The sequence below is a fragment of the Argopecten irradians genome, chromosome 5, assembly GCF_041381155.1.
Source record: "Argopecten irradians isolate NY chromosome 5, Ai_NY, whole genome shotgun sequence".
Lineage (NCBI taxonomy): Eukaryota > Metazoa > Mollusca > Bivalvia > Pectinida > Pectinidae > Argopecten > Argopecten irradians.
Window position 1 is genome coordinate 36,957,653 of NC_091138.1, and position 17,740 is coordinate 36,975,392.

A 17,740-nucleotide genomic window follows, 5' to 3' on the forward strand; every position below is an offset into this window, starting at 1 on the left:
CTGATGCAAATGTTATGACCAAAATATAAAAGATATAGATAATAGAACCAGATGCTTCGGCAGAGTAACATTCGTACTACCCATATTGTCGAAGAGGGAATTTCGATTTCGATATACCGAAAGTACGATTTACCAGGGTAAAATTAAATTTCAAATGTTACATTATTGGTTGATAATTACCTGTTAATTCTCGATAGACACCATTTGTTAGCAGACTTCAGCTAATTAAGGCGCATCTTCATGTAGTGTGCGTGCATTCGAAACTTGAATCTGAATCTTGTGTATTGCTTAAAAAAGCAACTAACACAACAATTTGTCAGAAGAATTTGATTTAATTCAGACCTAATACAATTGATAAGATGAACCAATGATTGTAAGCAATGATATGTTATATTATGTTCCCAGTCTCGATGTTGTAGTCTTCAAGTCTTCGTACAGATGTTCGGTGTGGCAATTAAATCGGGGACTTCCCCCAGTTCGATATTGGATATCATGTACTCCATTGATGAGAGGACTGTATAAAAAGTTAAAAAAAAATATTGTTCAAACCTTTTATTTATAAGACGCCGAAGCTCAATAATTGATGGATACAGTATATACTTTACAAGAGGCCCATGGGCACTTAACAGTCATTTGAGTTCGTTTAGAATGAAACAAAGACATATACATGTAAACACTAAAAATTAAATTAGTTTTTTTAATCTATGAAGAGTATTTGCTCCCATCAAACCTGTGAACAGAAGAAGATTTTTTTTTGAAAATTTAAAGTCATTTTGACCCTGTTTGGCCCCGCCCCTCTGGTCCCCCAGGGGGTCAGCGAGGACCGATATGGATGTTAAAATGCTATATCTCAGGATAATAATTCTAATCAAGTTTGACTCATTTCCTATGAAAATTGAGCAAATAATGTTCATGAATGTGTTTTTCATATGATAAACTAAAAGTAACTATTAGTAAACTTGACCCCCTCCCCAGCGTGAAACGTGAGACCCCACGGAGGGGCATATAATTCACAATTTTTATAAAACACTTTAAGACCTTGCATCTATAAAGAGTATTTGATTCTACCTTTTCCAGAATTTAAGATGAAGATTTTTGAAGTTTTAGCCTACTTGACTCCTTTTGACCCCGCCTCTCTGCCCCCAGGGGATCGGCCAGGACCAATATGGATATGATATTAAATTGCTCTCTCAGGCTAATAATTCTAACCAAGTTTGACTCATTTCCTATGAAAATTGAGCAAAAAAACGCTCATCAATGTGTTTTTCCTATATAAGCTATAGTAAACTATAGATCATATAATTCACAGTTTTTGTAAAGGACCTTAAGACCTTTCCATCTATGAAAAGTATTTGATTATACCATTTCCAGAATTTCAGAAGAAGAATTTTGAAGTTTTAGCCTATATGACTCCTTTTGACCCACCCCTAAGTCCCCTGGGGGTCAGTCATGGACAATTGGTTAATTAGTTAATTTGATGGCCATTGAATCGTATTAATACGATCCAATGGCCATCTCAAACTGATCATTCTGACAACATTTGACAAATTTCCTATTACAAATGACCAAATAATGCTCAAATATGTGTTTTTCCTATATAAACTATAGTAAACTTAACCCCCTCCCCAGGGGGAAACGAGAGACCCCAGGATCATATATTTTAAGACCTTTCTATCTATGAAGAGTATTGATTCTACCACATCTGTGAGTGGAGAAGAAGATTTTTGAAATTTTAGCCAATTTTGACCCCTCCCACAGCCCCTGCGGGTGGGGACCATATAATTCAAAATTTTTGGTTGGCCTTATGCCTTAGAAGGTTTGTGCAAAATTTCATTGAAATTGCTTCAGCAATTTTGGAGAAGAAGTCGAAACTATAAAATTGTTTATCGTCGCACGACAGACGACGGACGACGACGGACAAAATGCAATTAGAATAGGTCATATGATACTTCGTCTCAGGTGACCTAAAATACGCAAGGATTTACTTAATTTGACACAAAAGGTCCAAAAGGCATACATTGCAAGTAATTGGCTCAAGTGACTCGGTCAGGGATGCCTAGAGAGGGTGTCATCTCAGTGTAATGTATCAATGAAAAACGGCCATACGGATGAGGAGCAAGTTATAATTATGAGTTTTGGAAGGGGAGGGGGCCGTTTGTCTTTTGTATGTAAGGATGCTACTGGTTTGCAACTAGGTGTCAATTGTACTCTACCCTTAGAGCTCCAGAACTTCAATGGAAGAAGAAGAATATTTGGTAGGAGCTTAATTTCAGTTTAAAGTTCAATACATTCAATAAGTAATACTCTACCATCTTTTTATCATATCAAAATATCACTATCATGTTTGTATTAAATGTGGAAATTACATACAAGTATGTAAGATAATATACAGTTATCGACATATTTTCATGTGGATATGGTGAGATAATGATTATTATTCAAAACAAAAGGGGTCCGGATCCAGTGATTAATTTAAACTGCCGATCGTCGTTGACGATGAAGTACGTAAGACTCATGATCACTGCGACCGGTAACTGTCTACCACGGGAGTCTGAGAATTAGTTACAGTTTACTGTATCAATTTGGACACAACACAGACCATTTTTAGACATTTTAGCTATAGGGGTCTAGATAAAAATCTTATTATATAACATGACTTTTTCTCGGGTTTTCATTGGTTCAGTCCCCGGGCACTATTTACCCATAATCCCGAGACTATGGTTTCCCTTTAGACTATCGTTTGGCGCGCTTTTTGTCATGTACGTCAGAATTGAACAATCAATGAAAGATGCAGTGAGTATTTCCAAATATTTCTGCCTGGAAAATATACCTAGACGCCTTCGACCAGACCATGACCTTTCTACCATAGACGTGGCCGCACTCGTTTAAAGAAATTGTTATTGTTGATCGTTCATAATTGTTTATCCCATCATTTAATTATTTTTCCCCATCTGTTATGTACTAAAAACATTAATACCATCTTTTGCGGCTCGAGTACTATGTCATCCCTCGACAACACTATTTAAGGTTTAACTTGAATAGATTTTTTTATGTTATGAAGATATAACACAAATATCTGAGTGTACTCTAACTAAACCGCGAAGCGGTTTATGATGATACTGCACTCAGATTTTTGTGTTATACATTTTTTGTATATACATAACATAAAAAAAAACTATTCAAATTAATCCTTATAATTCAATTTACTAAAGATAATCTCTTCAATATTCAAAATTCATTTTGGGACTCTTTTGTCTGTGAAATCATTACGCCGTCATCTCAGCCAATCAAAAGTAACGTTACAAACGGCGACGCCATTTTTTCCTTTATAGGCTGATAAAGTAAATTTTAAGCCAATGAAAATGCTCGTAACTAGCAAAATTGAATTATAAGACCATAGTGTCCTCAAAAGAAGGCAAATGAAAAGCAAAATAAAATGAAATATATTAAAGAAATGCACATACATGCGTACTGTACGTAACAGTAAAAACAAAATTATATCTAAAAGTTCAAAACTTTCTTAAAGATGTAACATTAACGTAGTTTAATGTTTGACTAGGATATGAGTACATAAACATTTTTTTGAAAATGGATCATTGCCAGAATCGAATAAACTATAACTATTGAATATTACTTAAACACGGGTGCGAAATGTACCAATATGTAATCAAAGCTCCCCTAAACCCTAATTGGCCCTCCTCTAGGACCTTCCCTGATACAAACGTATGTACGTGTAGATTGTTGTATTTGTCGCTACAACTACACCTACGTTTGTTTGATTTCATTCGGATACTTGTACTACGGTAGGTGTTTGCTAAACAATAGTACCATCTTCTGTAGGTACCTTTTGATAGCAGACTCCCTATTGATAGTAGGTGTTTCATTTGGAAACCCTCACGCCCTTTATTATGCATGAGGGTAAAAAAGATTAACGAGATAGTGGGGAAACTCTACTACAGCGATTGGGTAAATGATAGTAAACGGGGGAGTTTGTGATAGAAGGAACCCTGGGGAATGGGTGATGGGGATGCAGTGGCATAGGTAGATGAGTAATTATGTATACGAGTGGAATAAAATTAAAGTTGTGGGTGAGTAAAAACAAATATGGAGATAGTTATATTTCAATTGGCGTTCGAGAGGGTGGTAATATGTAATGGTAAAATACATGTATAGTCATGATGACAATTATCAATCAAGAAATATCAATTAGTTTATACAATACACGTCAATCCACTCAGTTGATACGAATTGTTTATAATATTGTTGCTATCCGTTTATGTACACACAACAATAGAATATTTTTATATGTGATTAAAAAAAAAAAAAAAAAATCAAAACATTTTGTCATATTTTGATATATCAGACCCCCAAATCATTGTCAAGTCATTTCCGAGTATTGGCTAAACCATGGTCATACGATACTTGAAGGTTAATATTTTTATGTTCCATTTTGATATTTCTGTCTCAAAAAACTAGTCAATAATGCGGTTGTGATATCGCATTCATGAATGGCCTAAATTGAAAATTTTGTTAGTAATTTCCATAGTTATTTTTTTTATAGTAAAATCATACCTTATAATAAGGTACTGTAATGTTATTCCACCAGACATCCTCGATACTACAGATGTTACTATTACTGACGTTATATCCACACCTGGGCTATCTTATTGTAAAACTGGAGGCAGTTCAGGAGACATTGCACATCAAAGGAACAAATTATATATCTCCTCCGATGTGTTCATTTTTACTTTGATTACTTTGAAATGGTTCGGGGTAGATATAACGTCAGTGGTAGTAACCCCTGAAGTGTCGAGGATGTCCACCTAATAGATTGAAAAAAATAGCCCAAGCTCTTGGTATGTTGAATTCGTCCAGGTTTGCACAATACTATATTGGCATCACCTTACTAAATCTCTCAATAATGAATGAACAAGGCAGAGCGTGGTATTGAAGGGTATGATATCTTTATTAATGAAAATAATCATCACAGAGGAGTAGCAATTTATGTTAAAGAAAATCTTAAAGCTGTGGAGGTGATTACTGGATCTTCATTTAAAGAGAGTATTTGGGTCAAAATTAAACTCACAGAAAAGGATTCATTATTAATTGGTTGTATATATAAAAGTCCAAATACGGACACAAGAAATATGGAGGAACTATATGATTTACTTAATTCAGTCACAGCAACGAACGGATATTCTCACATACTTATAATGGAAGACTTCAATTTCCCAAAGATTAATTGGGACCGTTCAACCTCCGTGAATGACCAGATGGAGAGCAGTTCATAGAATGTTTGAGAGATAATTACCTAACTCAACACGTCAGACAGTATACAAGAGGAAGAATTGGGAGCGAACCAAGCATACTTGATCTGGTGATGACAAACGAAGAAGAAATGATCAGGGAAATCATCCATGAAAGTCCCATTGGGCACAGCGACCACTTGGTACTAAAGTTCAAATTTACATGCTACCGTCAACAGTCCAATGTAACTCTTAGCCGCCGAAACTATAATAAGGGGAATTATGCTGGCATGCGCAAGGATCTAGACATATCATGGGAGGAAATATTAAAAGGAGATGCGGACAGTATGTACGAACAATTCATTGAAATATTGAATAGATGTATTGATAAACATATCCCTTTGATAAAAGGCAACAAGCACAACGCAAATAATAAACCATACCTTCCACTGAACGAGAACATTAGAAAGAAAATCAACAAAAAACACAGGGCATGGCAGCGATATTTAGAAGTGAGAACAGAGTCGAAATACAGAGAATATACTAAAATCAGAAATCAGGTAAAGGGTGCATTGAGGAAGGCGAGACGAGATATGGAGAAAGACATTGCAGGAAATGTCAAAAGAAACCCGAAACGTTTCTGGAAATACATCAACTCGAAAAGAAAGGTAAAAACAGGGATTTCAGAACTTAAGGGTCTAGACGGAGATGATTCAAAAATTGCTGTGTTGGATGGGGACAAAGCAGAAGTACTTGCAACAATTTTTCAGTAGTGTTTTTACAGAGGAACCTAGAGGAGATATGCCAACTTTGGATAATAAGCTAATCAAACATGACTCTTATGAACTTTTATGTACCGAGGAGTTAATAATGAAATTGCTGGGGAACTTGGACAGCAACAAATCACAGGGTCCAGACCAGATACACCCAAGATTACTAAAGGAACTAAAATTAATTCTATGTAAACCACTTCGTATAATTTTCAACAAATCAGTACATGGAGGTAGAGTACCTAAGGCGTGGAAGAAAGCCAGCATCACGGCTATATTCAAGAAGGGTTCAAAATCAGATGCAGGAAATTACAGACCGGTGAGCCTAACAAGTGTAGTTGGAAAGACAATGGAGAAGATAATCAGAGATGCAATAGTCAATCACATGGACCTAAATAATCTATTCAGTGCTAAACAGTTTGGATTCATAGCAAGAAGGTCAACAGTTCTACAACTACTGATGGTACTAGAAGATTGGACCGATATTCTGGACCATGGAGGAGAAATAGACGTTGTCTACATGGACTTCATGAAGGCCTTTGACAAAGTGCCTCATAAGAGATTAATCGTCAAACTCCGAAGTTATAGAATAAACGCGAAAATAGTTAATTGGGTGGAAAACTTTCTTAGTCAACGAAAGCAACGCGTAATAGTGAATGGGAAATCATCAAAGGACTATCCAGTATTGAGCGGAATTCCCCAAGGCAGTGTCTTGGGTCCGATCTTATTTGTGATTTATATAAATGATTTACCGAAACATAACACATCAAATACTTTCCTATTCGCCGATGACACAAAATTCTACAGGGAAATTAGAAATGAAGATGATAAAAAGGCTTTACAATCGGATTTGGACAAACTGCAAGAATGGTCAAACACATGGCTACTGAAATTCCACCCGCTGAAATGTAAGGTTCTAACCATAAAAGGAAAAAGCCATGAAAGTCGGAAGTACAACATGACAGATGCAGGAGGTAATAAAATTAATCTTGAGAACATATCATCGAGAAAAGACATAGGAGTGCATGTGGACAAAGATCTAAATTTCTCTCTACACATTCAACAAGCAGTCAATAAAGCCAATAGTATTCTTGGACTTATAAGAAGATCTTTTGTATACATAGATGAAATATCATTTAAACAACTTTTCAAAGCATTAGTAAGACCACATATAGAATACGCTGCAAGCGTCTGGAATCCATACAGAACAAAGGACACCGAATTTTTAGAAAAAGTACAGCGGAGGGCAACCAAACTAATTCCAGGGCTTAGAGATCTACCCTACAGCGAGAGATTAAAGCGGCTAGGTTTACCTTCACTATCCTACCGGAGACTGAGGGGAGACATCATAAATGTATACAAGATAATGAACAATTTCCATGACGAAAGGGTTACCATTGGAATATTTGAGCATGATACCGCATCCCGGACGAGAGGTCATTCGCAAAAATTAAAGAAAAAACATTGCAAGTTAGATATACGGAAATATTCCTTTGGATTTAGAACTATCGATATATGGAACAGTTTGCCAGAAAATATCATAAACTCAACAACAATAAGAGACTTCGAGATAAGTCTAGACAAGCACTGGGCTAATTTGGAACTTAAATACAACCACTTGGGGAGCTATAAAATGGAACACGGACGTGCCAATTAACTAACTTCATTTAATAATTGATATCACTTAATTACTAATTGTACATCATGGATATTATTTCATTGTATTTCATTGTATGAGATATGGACATAGAGGCATGTTACTTGCCTGCGTCCATAAAATATCTTATTAAATCTTATTAAATAACAAGTCAATTTCATGAGTATTTCTTTTAACCTACCTCCATTGGACGACACACTTTGTTCTGTTTGGTAAATAGGCCAGCACTGGTCGACCGTCACAGCACGCAGAATTGTGATGTTGTCAGCAGTGACGTAACGCCACGTGCTAACATTGATGCCGTCGTGACCTGATTGCCCAATACGACTCGTCTCTAACAACACAGCATCATCTATTCTCGAAAAAAGAGTTAGATTAAACCTGTTATTAGAAAAGCAAAGTTTTGTTCTTAAAAGAGTTAGATTAGACCTGTTAGAAAAACAAACAAGATAATTTGAAAAGGAAAACATATGATGCAGCTTTAAGACATTAAATTGCAATAACGTACGATCTAAACCCAATGTTCAGCTAATCTGTATTACGAACATTTGTAAAACTGATTTTAATCTACCTCAGAGCCAAATACATGTACTGTAAACCAACTTTCTTTCGTGTGCAAATTAATTTTGCGAATTTCGCGATCATAGTATTTGTGAAAGTTTATCTCTACAAATTAATGCCTTCATCGCTTATTGATTTGAATTTACATGTAAATCTACTAATGTATATCTTCGTGAGTTTGTTTACCCTTTAAAACCCTCAAAGTGTTAAACTATTTTTTAAAAATAGCCACGACAGAAAGTTGATTCACTGTACAACGTAGGACAGTTTAATATGTATCGAATAATTTCTATTTTTCTTCGAACCCTTTCCTACTGGACTAAAGGTTGATGGAATTTAATAATTTATTCCCGGTGATACCCACCATTTAAACACGGTTTAAATATGTTACTGAATGTTAATTTGTGTTATACCAGGCGAACAAATGACTTAGTTCTGGAACACATATAAAATACTTATTTCTAACTAATGTTGCACTTTTGATAAAATACAGCATCTGTGAGAAAGGGTGAGTGAATTTAATGTATACATTTAAAAAAAATCTCTGTTTTTGTACAGAAATTTACACTTTTAAATGTTTTTTAATGCATACTAATTCTATTTAATTCATATGCATTTCTTTGTAATATTTGTATATTATTTGTGACAAATACGGAGAATAAAAAGAATGAAAGAGAAAAAATGACGAAGTTCTGAACTTTGACATAAAAATCATTTGAAAAAAAACTCAAAGGATTAAGATTGGAGGTGAAATGACAGACACAAGTTTCGTGTACTGTAAACCAACTTTCTTTTTGTGGCTATTAACTTTCGCGATTTCCATTTTAAAATAAGTTCGAGGAAATTGATATTCCCGGTTTAACAATGGAATGATAATTCCTATACAATACAGATGATGTACATAGTAGATATCAATTCGCGGAGATAAACTATCACGACTTTACTTGGATAGCGAAATTCGCGAAAGTAAATCACTCGCGAATAAACATTGGTTTATAGTACCCATAATGGTATTGTTACCTGGGATACACTTATCCTGCATGAGAGCGGCGATATGATCCGTTTGACACCGATCACCGTCAATTTTATACGAGATATGCTGAAAAAGGATTCAAAAGGAACTTGTGGTAATATGTCGGGACATCTTTACTCGGCCATCGCGGCCCAGTTTTTCTCACATTTGAATTAAAAGACATACTCTAGGCTAAAGACAAAAACAAAGCATTCACAGCAACCAAAATACATATCAAAGAAAGCCATTTCATTTCCATACTTTGCCAAATTTACGTATTTAAGATACCATACTTGCTACTACAATATTGTATACCTAAAGTTTTTTTTTCATGAAATGGATAAAAAGAATTTGATGCATAGTTTATTATTTTGTCGGTGAATTAAAACTGAATGTGCCAGATATACGTTATGGCCATTTATTTTTGCGGTACATTGTTACAGGATCGTGAAACTTTGAATCGTGAAGTTTATATACCCTTTTTAGCCAAAATGTGGCACGATCTGTCAAACTATTTCGCAGCACTTTTACTTAAAATCTATTTTTACAGGCTAAATCATTTGCACATTGTATAATATTAAAACATGAAGTGACATTTGTTCATGATATACCATGGATACAAAATATATGTTCAATCCAAAACGTTTGCTCAGTTAAATTAAGTTATAGCTGATTCATGAGTATTTTTCCGATAGGAACATGACCTAGTAAAAATTTCGTAAAGCTTCCCTACACGAATACAGTTAATTCATGGAATCTTAAGTGTGCAATCTATTAGTTTTACTTTGCTTCTTCGTTTAATTCTTTTTAGTTTCTAGCTTACAGATATTACCTACCTGGTTATAAAACGTAAGCTCTGAATGAACGAAAGTTGCCCCGCTTGGAAGTGTCACGTCAGTGTCGGTTCTGGTGACGTTCAAGGAATAATCGTTATACAGACGGACTTTACGCTTAAAGAAAATACAAAATAATGTGAGTATAATGAAAATATCAATCATATTCATAGTGTAATAACGTTTCAGAATAAAATTATTAGCTCGATAATTGAACTTTTGTTATAAATCAAATTTTATTTCTCAGTTTCTGAGTGTTTTGTTTTTGATTGCCACTTACATAATTTTTTATTGCAATAATGAAGCTTTCAGTATATTTACCTACATCTACAAATAACATTCTCCCGGAAGTAGGATCTGTGTATCCTCCTGTCACGTCCATTACACACCGGAAGTGAGACGGCACACAGCAAGGTTTAGAAATAGTGCTAATCCGGCAGTAAGAGATAGGCACTAGCTCCATAATGGCCAGTATCAGCCAAAGAACAAACAGCATGCTTTATTTTAGAGTGTAACAGTCGGCAGTATGACTATTACTGACTCAATACACCAAAGGCCTTTTGAAGCACCAGGTGATCTGTTGAGCTAGATAAGAATGGCCTTGTTTATTTTACATTTCATTTCCTAGTATAGGCGTATTTCTATGTAAAAAAATTGCTATGTCTAATCAATCTATAAAAAAAGTAAGAACCGCATGGCGAAAAAAAGGTCCAAAGGTTTTGTCACGCAAAAATACTAATCATTACAAATACTTGTTACGGCATTTAAAAGACTCTTCAAATACGTTTTCCCCAAAAATAATAATCACAATTGTCTCTTGGGGTTTTCACGGTTTACATGCTGTTTTTCAAATCATTCTTTGTGTTTACTAAAACACTAACACATTAATGTTTATAACATTGTATATTATTTGTACATGCTAGAAAACACATATAATTTGTGCATGGCAATATATTAGTACTACTAAAACATAAAAAATGGAAACGAAAATAATTCTACATACATTAATTTGCAATAAAACAGAACTTATTTGCAATGTTTTATTTTTATTTCGTGTCATCGATGTTTCAAGGTGAATATATATTCAGGGGACTATTTTACTCACAAACTAAATTCACTACTTACAGTGTTGCCATTCCAGAGTGGGTCAGCTCTCATGCCCATCCTATGTCTCTGTTCCAGATTTCGTTTGGTCACCCTCTTTTCATTTGCATGAAACCACAATGTAACAACATTCTGAATTGTTTCTGTTCGTTTCTCTCAGGTCTCTGTTGCTTTCATTTTGTTTATTTAGTGATTTTAACAGTCTGTGTTTTGATGGGTCTCCTTCCGTCACTGATGCAACCTGGCTATGCATATATAGATAGTAAAAGGGTTAATTCTAAACTGTACCAACATCGAAGGACTCAATGGTACAATTTCTAAGATTTTACTATTTATTAAAATAACGAATTGAATCTATTGAATTTTGTCTTAGGTCAAAACACTGATTTTTCCCCAAAATGATAAGTTTCACACAAAAAGTGTTTTCATAAACATCACAAATACGAATTCAGTAACTGTTTATAATGCTATGGCCAGGAATAATTAAAAAAGGATGATGACCATTTTATGTTTTCCGTTAGGCGGTACGTTTGTACAATAAGAGTACATATAGGACAGATAACACACGTCATCAAGGTTACCAGTATCTATTTTACAGATAAAGAATTCATCAAGTGTACTGTAATGACGTCATAAGTGGTAGAAATTAGGTCAACACGTGACATTTACCATTAACAAAATCACATGACTTAATCACCAGTTGACAGGAATTAATTGTTTTTACTTTATAATTTAAACTTTATTTATTTTACATCAGAAACAAGTTACAAATGTATATAACTTATACAAATAATTTTCGATGGCCCGAATAAAAGCTTGCGAACAAGAGTGCCCGGAGAAAACCCACGAGATCTGGCCCCAGGGTCATGAAACAATGTTAGACATCAGTTTTTGCTTAGCCAACCAAAAATGACGTAACTTTTTGTAACGCCATCTGTGATTGGCTAAGTCTAAGCTTAAGACTGTTTTAGACTAAAGATTGTTTCGTGATCTTGGGGCCAGGTAGATGACTGGTGCCGGGGATCGAAGCCCGGCCGGCTAGGTGAAGTGGCTAATTAGCCACTACAGCATGGGTCACTCTAAGTGTCTCCATCTCTTTTGAGTGCCGTCGTCGCGAAGCGTTACTTGACCGCCATCTTGTTGCTAATGACGTTAGGGGCAAAGAACGATAACTCTATCGTCCAAACCTGATACGATTTCTACTAACCTGATACGACTATATCTTGGATATCACGTGACGTCATTTTAACAAATAGGAATACAATATTCTTGTCTGAGGCGGGATAAATATAATACACCAGAACATTATAATATTATAATACAAAACCACACACCATCATGTGGCATAAATATACACTACAGTGATATTATACATCACACAGATTATATGACCAAACACACCATTTCATTTACAATGTACTATGTATAGAGTAACTGCCCCTCAATACCATATATACAATGTATACAAAATGATTTACTCATTCTCTCCCACACAATGGAATATTCTACTGGTAACTATAGCTCCATCTCCTTCCTATTCTATCACAGTTTACATGTATCTGTACATGCATACGTACCTGCTACAAAATTAACTAAACAACATCTTTCACTGAACATAAATTATGTAATACAACTTCACTAACTGATCATAAGTACACCACTGCCAACCACCACAATAAAACCATCAATGTTGGTGGAATTGTGTAAAACATTAGTTATCAGCGAATAGATACATGTACATATGCATTGATGGTACATATGATGCCAATATACTCACATCTATACATGTGTATATGTGTGTGCTTGCTTACACAAATGAATTACAATATAATTTTATTTAATTCTTTATTCACTTAAAGAGTATTGTGTACAGCCTACAGGCTACTAGATGCTCTCCTCAACATGAAACAACAAACACACACACATATATATATACTTAAACTTTTAAAAGACGTGCATCAGTAGATATTAAGAATAAAAAAAATCAATACGGCACTTTCAGGCCATCTTCAGGCGATTGTATATATTTATATATATATATACAGTTACAAACAAATATTGACAAACAAACACACACACTCTCACACAATCTCCCAAATAGAAATACACACAATAGGAAAGGATAAGATAGAGGATGTGAGAGAAATAGGGGAAATAAAGGGGGAAGGGCGCATTCATCAGAATCTGCTTGATTTTACAATGTACTCGAAACATTATCGAATACGGCTTTGTTTGATGTTCGTTAAGGGTTTCTGATCCAAATAACAGCATTTTGACCAAGACAAGGGGCATCAACTCTACAATTAGGGTAGGATTGACATTTGGAGCAATTATATGGCATACAGCATGGAGCATGTTTGAACGTATTAGATTATATTTTACACCGAATAGGAGGAAATGAATTTCGTCTGCAGAAAAAGTAAGGCAGAAATCGCAAAATTTGTTAATAGTTAAATGATAATAGTGTGTATGTTTATTTAGAGCGCTGAGTCCCATTCTAAGTCTGGAATGATTTATTTTACCTTTCCCGTGTCCGCATGTAAATAAGGAGTTAGATTGTGGAGTTGATATATTTGATAATGGTCGATAGAAAGATGTAAGTGTAGAACTGCTTCTAAGTGATTCATGTAATTTATTCCAGTCTCTGACAGTTTTTGGAAAGAACGATTCATGATAGAATGAATTTCGAGGAAAGATAGGAAGAATAGCATTTGTGTTTCTAAAATTGTAGTTTTGAGTGCGGTGAGTTAAAATTGGACAGAGAAATTTTAGGTATGCTGGGCATATTTCTTGCTTAATCTTGTATAACATTTTAAGTCTGAAGTTTTTTCGTCTATCTTTAAGTTTTTCCCACCCAAATTCACCCAGAAGTTCAGTATATGTGGTGACTTTGTATCCACCTGTGCATATTAGTGCCGCCCTTCATTGAACACTTTCAACTAGGTCTGATTCTTGCTGGCTGCAGTTATCAAACAAAATATTTCCATATTCCAAAACAGATTTTACCATCGTTTTATAAAGTGTTTCAAGACATGAACGAGGTATAACATAAGTTACAATATTGCCTGTAAAATATTGAGAACTTAGCTTGCTTTTGAAATGATGTCTGAAATATGCGAATGCCAGTTCAGATTTCCCTTTGAGAGTATACCTAGATGTTTATAGTTAGTAACAGATATAGTATCGAGCAGAATGTTTGGTTTATTTACAAATCTTTTCAAGAAAAATAAAAAAAACATATACAAACTCAGTTTTTTAATGCGTTAAGCGTCACTAACCAACGGTTTGCCCATCGCGATAGAGTAGCCAAGTCACCATTAAGTATGTTTACTGATTCGATACAAGGAATGGTTCCTCAATCAAGGATGCTCCCCTAGGCAGAACTAATTCAATTATGGCAAATAACACACTAAATAATTACCCCTATGGTGCCCCGCCATTTTTTCTAAACAATTTGTCGTGACGATTACAACAAACGGCACAGTTTCTATAGCTCATAGTTAATGTTTATTCTAATTGGGGGAAGTTCACATTATGAAATAAACTGAAACTTTTCTACGGGGCAAATTCTATCGAAAGCGTTCTTTTACTTTGCAGTAAGGTACTCGGTATCCATTTTGATGTGTTCCGAATAATGATCACGTGATTTTTTCGTTACCTTTCTATTCAATATTTATAAGAAGGCGGGGCTAAACATTTACTGTAATTTTTCTTCGCAGCATTATAATTACATCTTGAGACATTTAAAAAGGTAAACTATACGGGGCGAATAGTAATAAAAACTAATATCTATCATTTCCATAAAATTTTCAATGAAAAAACGCCGGTAAGTTAATATATCTATGTTACAGCACATACATGTACCTACATGTAACTGGAAATCCTCACAAGGAAGCTATTTCTAGTTTGTTCGACCAGGACATTTCACAACAACCAGAAAAAAAAAGACATAAGTGCAATTGTGAGTGGCACAGATCAACAGAAACGTCAGTCCAATCAACAACAGAAAATACTCACAAGCGGTAAGTATTGATTATGTACTCAGATCTTGTACAAGCAATACACTATGGTAGGGTATGGCAGATTGAAATTTATATATGTCTGATCATACGTAAATATAGGTTAAATGACCAAACAGGAATTCTAGATGTTTCGATAAAAATTCGTTTCGGTGACGACTTCAGCAATGTAACCGAAACGATTTGTTACTGAAACGACCTGACACTCAGTGTAGGACATGTTTGTTATAGTATAAACCTAATCACGGATAGCAGGTAAGTTAATATAACTCATTGTTCTTATCCAGGTCTTTTGTGTTATCTTATATTTGAATTAGTAGCTTTTGTTCATGTAAATAATATAAACTGCTAATAATAGTTGAAGCAAAGAAACCATGGTTTGAGTATTTAATGATTTAGATTATAATTTACTGACGGTTAATTCACAATACAGAATCTAACCTCATACATAGCTACTAGATTCGTGCACTATTAAAATAATGCGTAAATAGAAATGCGTCATTTTAAAACCTATATATGGACTGATAATATACATATTCATACCACGTATAACTACGTATACATATTTTATATCAATTACATTATACCACAGGACGAGGTTAATCTGTCTATGTCATTCGTCATTATCTACTTTTAGTGATTACAAGGTATCATATCAATGGAAACACTGTAATATAGTGTATCTCGTCCAGGTCTTTTGTCTTGGATATCAACCGTAATAGCATGGTTATAGATTTATTATCTTAAGTTGTAACTTTGTATTCATTTCATATTTTTCAGACGTTCTGAATAGCCATAGTTACAACTGACACATCATCATGGCAACATGTACATACTTCAATGATAAGCCCGTCGAATTATTGGAGCAACCATTAAAAGTTATTACTATGAACGTCAGCGGGGGTAAAGGCAACGGGGACGATAGCAATGTTGATGAACATGTTCCACTCCGCAGGCGACAACACATTGCTTATGTAATTCGGGAAAACAAACCAGACATTCTGTTAGTTCAAGAATTCCGATGGAAAGGAATCAAAGGGAAGACATGGAAAGACACTCCATTACCAGATCGGTATGTATACACTGGAAACAATGAAGCCAGTATAATATACGACTCGGAAAGGTTCGACCTGAAAGAATTGGCTCAAACAAAATTACAAAGGCCTTTAGACGAGTTAAAAAGGAAAGGGAAAGTATCTCAAGGTTTCACACCATTACCACGCAGCACTATAAGACTTTTAGAACAAAATGGATCTACATTTTTAGAGACATTCAAAATACTTGTTGTGTCCTGGCATGGAGTGCATCGTGCGTCGGATACAGAAAAGAAAATACAGTTTCAGTATCTTCAGGTTTACCTGAAGGAGCTTTCTGAAAGAGAAGAGGCCGCTGTGCTATTGGGTGGTGATTTTAACATCAACATTGATTTGATCAGAGGTTTCGTCTCCGAGGATTTCAGTCTTTCTGAGTATGAACCTTCAGAAAGAAGAAAGGGGAAAGTCATAGATTATTTCATAGTTTCTCCTGAACTGTTCTTTGAAAATGTTAAATATATCAAACTAAAAAACGTACAAAACCGTGAGTTAGACCACGACCCAGTATGGGCCACTGTGGTAAAAAAGGAATCGGTGGATGGGAGTGGATAGTGACAGTTTTGCGAACAAAGACACATTGGAACCAAATACAAGTGAGTCCGACTCAGATACTGAGCTGGACAATATGCTGAGCGAATTAAATTTGAACAGTTATTCGTAATCCGTTATTTGTTATTCAAATAACTAATAACTGTCTAACTTTACTTCTGGCCGGGTAAAGGAAAGTTACACAGTTATTCATTATTCAAGCGTCACCTGTTTTGACGGATGCATCGAAATTATATGTTGTCATATTTTTGTTTAATTCCTTGGAATAATTATAATGTTTTTGGATTTTTCAAGTACATATTTAAAGCACAGATGTTTATAAATCATCTGAAAGTTTTAATGTCGGTAATAATTTATTTTACTGATATCAAATCTTCAGTTGCACTCACAATTACTTTCTTTTTAATTTCGATGTATAAGAAGTAAAATATAAGAATTTGATATTTTATAATTCATTTGGAGCATAATACTAACAAGGGGAACCAGCCCTGAGCGAAAACTCCGATCTCCGGGTCAAATAACACATCTTATAAACGTTATAAGCCGGTGGAAAGACGTGCTCGTGCACGACATTTGAAGGTTGCTGCCATCTAAGTGGTTCCCATAAAACATTCAATATTCAGATTAAAAGGGGAACGAGCCCTTCGCTTAAGGTCGGAAACTGAATCTCCGGGTCAAATTACGCGTCTTATACATATATAAATTATTAGCCGTATACTGTCCCAGACATGGGAAGACTGTGCTCGTGCATAACTTTTAAAGGTGGCTTTCATCTTAGTGGTTCCCACGAAACTTGCCATAGCAATCTTGTTAGGATTGAAAGGGGAATGAGCCTTGAGCTCTTGGTGGGAGAGAGGGTCCCAAGACCAAAGAACCCATCTGATATACATTATTA

General features: G+C 35.0%; 2 protein-coding genes across 4 annotated transcripts; one reads left to right on the forward strand and one right to left on the reverse strand.

Annotated features, from left to right (window-relative positions):
• Positions 1-312: 312 nt before the first annotated feature.
• On the reverse strand, positions 313-10,645 carry LOC138324557 (uncharacterized). The gene is made up of 5 exons (XM_069269608.1): positions 10,405-10,645; positions 10,083-10,196; positions 9,255-9,333; positions 7,855-8,025; positions 313-514 (listed from the first exon to the last, which is right to left on the reverse strand). The coding sequence occupies exons 1-5, from the start codon at positions 10,573-10,575 to the stop codon at positions 423-425; spliced, it is 627 nt and encodes a 208-aa protein (XP_069125709.1). The 5' UTR covers positions 10,576-10,645; the 3' UTR covers positions 313-422.
• A 4,198-nt stretch (positions 10,646-14,843) lies between these two features.
• On the forward strand, positions 14,844-16,950 carry LOC138323710 (uncharacterized). Of its 3 annotated transcripts, XM_069268509.1 has the most exons (3): positions 14,844-14,934; positions 15,035-15,205; positions 15,983-16,950. In XM_069268509.1, exon 3 carries the CDS (start codon positions 16,021-16,023, stop codon positions 16,846-16,848), a length of 828 nt encoding a protein of 275 aa, XP_069124610.1. In that variant the 5' UTR covers positions 14,844-14,934; positions 15,035-15,205; positions 15,983-16,020; the 3' UTR covers positions 16,849-16,950. The 3 variants fall into 3 exon arrangements, with proteins under 3 accessions (XP_069124610.1, XP_069124609.1, XP_069124611.1); XM_069268508.1 differs by having other exon boundaries at positions 14,850-15,205; XM_069268510.1 differs by lacking the exons at positions 14,844-14,934; positions 15,035-15,205 and adding an exon at positions 15,221-15,457.
• The last annotated feature ends 790 nt before the right edge of the window (positions 16,951-17,740 follow it).

Excerpts from the sequence above, each read along its gene's own strand:
- LOC138324557 (XM_069269608.1), bottom strand. The coding sequence starts at position 10,575 with ATGCTGTTTGTTCTTTGGCTGATACTGGCCATTATGGAGCTAGTGCCT. Across the intron at positions 9,334-10,082 it reads AGCTTACGTTTTATAACCAG|CATATCTCGTATAAAATTGA; the intron begins GTAGGTAATATC and ends ATCCTTTTTCAG. Across the intron at positions 515-7,854 it reads AAGTGTGTCGTCCAATGGAG|TCCTCTCATCAATGGAGTAC; the intron begins GTAGGTTAAAAG and ends CTTTTTATACAG.
- LOC138323710 (XM_069268509.1), top strand. The coding sequence starts at position 16,021 with ATGGCAACATGTACATACTTCAATGATAAGCCCGTCGAATTATTGGAG.